The sequence below is a fragment of the Limulus polyphemus genome, unplaced genomic scaffold (genome assembly GCF_000517525.1).
Source record: "Limulus polyphemus unplaced genomic scaffold, Limulus_polyphemus-2.1.2 Scaffold649, whole genome shotgun sequence".
In the NCBI taxonomy this organism is placed as follows: Eukaryota; Metazoa; Arthropoda; class Merostomata; order Xiphosura; family Limulidae; genus Limulus; species Limulus polyphemus.
In genome coordinates, this window is record NW_013666259.1 from 212,989 (window position 1) to 215,303 (window position 2,315).

The window sequence follows — 2,315 nt, forward strand, 5'->3', positions numbered from 1 at the left end:
TGACTGTATGAGACCACTCTATGTAGTAAAGGCTCAATAGCCATGGTTAGTGAACAACTTATAGTACTTTAAACTCCGTGTTACGCTTCAAAATGATGACTGAGATATGACTTTATGAGACCACTCTATGTAGTAAAGGCTCTATAGCCATGGTTAGTGAACAACTTGGAGTATTTTAAACTCTGTGTTACACTTCAGAATGATGATTGAGATATGACTGTTTGAGATCTATGTAGTAAAGGCTGAATACTGATCATTTACATTTCTTGGTCATATGACTGATTATCAGATGCCAAATTTTTATAACAATGAATTAGGGAGGGGTAGATTGACATTATTTTATAATAATAGTTTAGCCTTGTAATAGCTATAATAAACAAATTCTATCTATTCTTTAACCCATTCACTGCATCTGGGACGTATATTTCCCAATGCTCTTGCCCCCTCACACTGCGACTGGGATCAAGTCAAGTCACAAAGTTCGTCATCAGTTTTCAGTCATTTGACCTAAAACTGGCGATAAACTTTGAATCGACTTGATCTCAATTGTGTGAGGGGGTGGGAGCACTGTGAAATATACATCCCAGCTGCAGTGAATGGGTTAAGTGTTTTTAACAGTGTTATTATGTTTATGAATTAATTTAGTGATAAATGTCACTGTCTATAGCGTATCACATTTTAGAGTAATCTTTCTCTAACATAATGTGAACACCATAATGTCTTTGATGACTCGGCCAATGCTGTGAATAACTAAAGCCAAGAGAAAGTTAGTAACTCTCTTGAACAACATTCTAGAGTAAGACTAACTTCAAGTGTACTGAACTGGACGTTTTGCATATTATCTAAAGGGACAGAAAATGTATGTTAACTTTCAGTACCCTAATATCTTATTATTGAGGCTTCTTCGATTTTTCTAGTCATAGGGTCATTTTAGTGATTTATGATTTTGGCAGTTTCTGTTGTCATATATTTGCCACAGCTATTAAAATGTGTATATTCTTTAAATCAGATTTTAAAGTTTCTTTCTGCTTCACATATATAAATAGAATTACTCTTCCCATTGACTGCTTAATCATGAAACACTACAGTTTAATTGTGTTGTCATAAATTCTTTCACCTTTACACTTGAAAATTCTTCACGTTATTTCTTTATCAAAACCTTGATAATGTTATGCCATTTTATAATTTCTTATTTGTTTGTTTCCTTGACAGTGAGTTGACACAATCATATGGGTAGTTTAGCTCTGTATTATACATGACATACATAAAATTCTTATAGTTAATCAACGTTATTAATTTTCTTTTTTTATCAAGAGAAACCTTATCATATTAATGTTGGCTCTTCTTGATAGGTTGATTTTGCTAGTTGTGAATGCCAGACTGCATTCTGTGACAAACTTACATCACCAGGATTGAACAGTTTACCAGATGATCGACCATGGGAGCGAAGAGAGAGGTAAGAATTTGCTATACTTAGAGATGAGCATCCCTTATTGGTCTATTACACAGGCCTGTGATGGTTTTATTGTCTTGAAATGTTTACACGTTCTACAGTAATTCCTGTACACTGAATCTGAAAATGATATCCATTTTTCACAAAACGTCGTATGTACTTTTACATAAGTGAATCATTTTCATTGAAAGCGGGTCACATTTTGTTATGCTTAATATCTTGACAACCACTGGCTATAGATTTCTCTAGACCAATCATGACGTGAGAGTCTTATCAATCGTTCTAGAACCCACGAGAAACCCACCGCTAGTATATAAACGATTACCTCTTTCAACTCGGGCTCGGTCCCCAGGACCGACCTCGTAATCATTTTGTGCTTGTAATAGTTTTCATGCTATAACTTTTAAATTAGTAAGCGAATGTTAACGAAATTTGGCAATTTATCAGTAAACACTACAATGCTTTCATACACAAAATCTTTTTTATTTTTAAGTCTTAAGGTTTGTAAAGCAATGTTTCTTTTTTTTCACATCTTGTCTATCTATCAGGCAAAGTAATATTCATTTTAAGATTAAAAATACTTTCATGGATAAGAAAATTTTGAAATTTCACATGCAAAATCTTTATAATTATAATGTCCGGATAATTATCAAACATTTTTTAAGAAAAAACTTTATATTTTATCTGTTATTTTCAGTAATTAACCTTTGTACAAGTTTGGTAAATTTGACCAATCTCTCAACCACCATAAAAAAATTAGGAAATAAACATAAATGTTTTGACGAAATAGCTTAAATCTCGTAACATTATACATTTATATATATTTATTATATTGACCTTTCACCCATGCCTGGCTAACAAT

At 32.5% G+C, this 2,315-nt stretch overlaps 1 protein-coding gene across 1 annotated transcript in view; it reads left to right on the top strand.

Moving 5' to 3' along the window:
• Positions 1 to 2,315, top strand: part of LOC106459695 (msx2-interacting protein-like) — a 98,299-nt gene that overhangs the window by 68,268 nt on the left and 27,716 nt on the right. Inside the window, 1 exon segment of the mRNA XM_013919342.2 lies at positions 1,353 to 1,456. Coding sequence (XP_013774796.1) covers positions 1,353 to 1,456 — 104 coding nt within the window.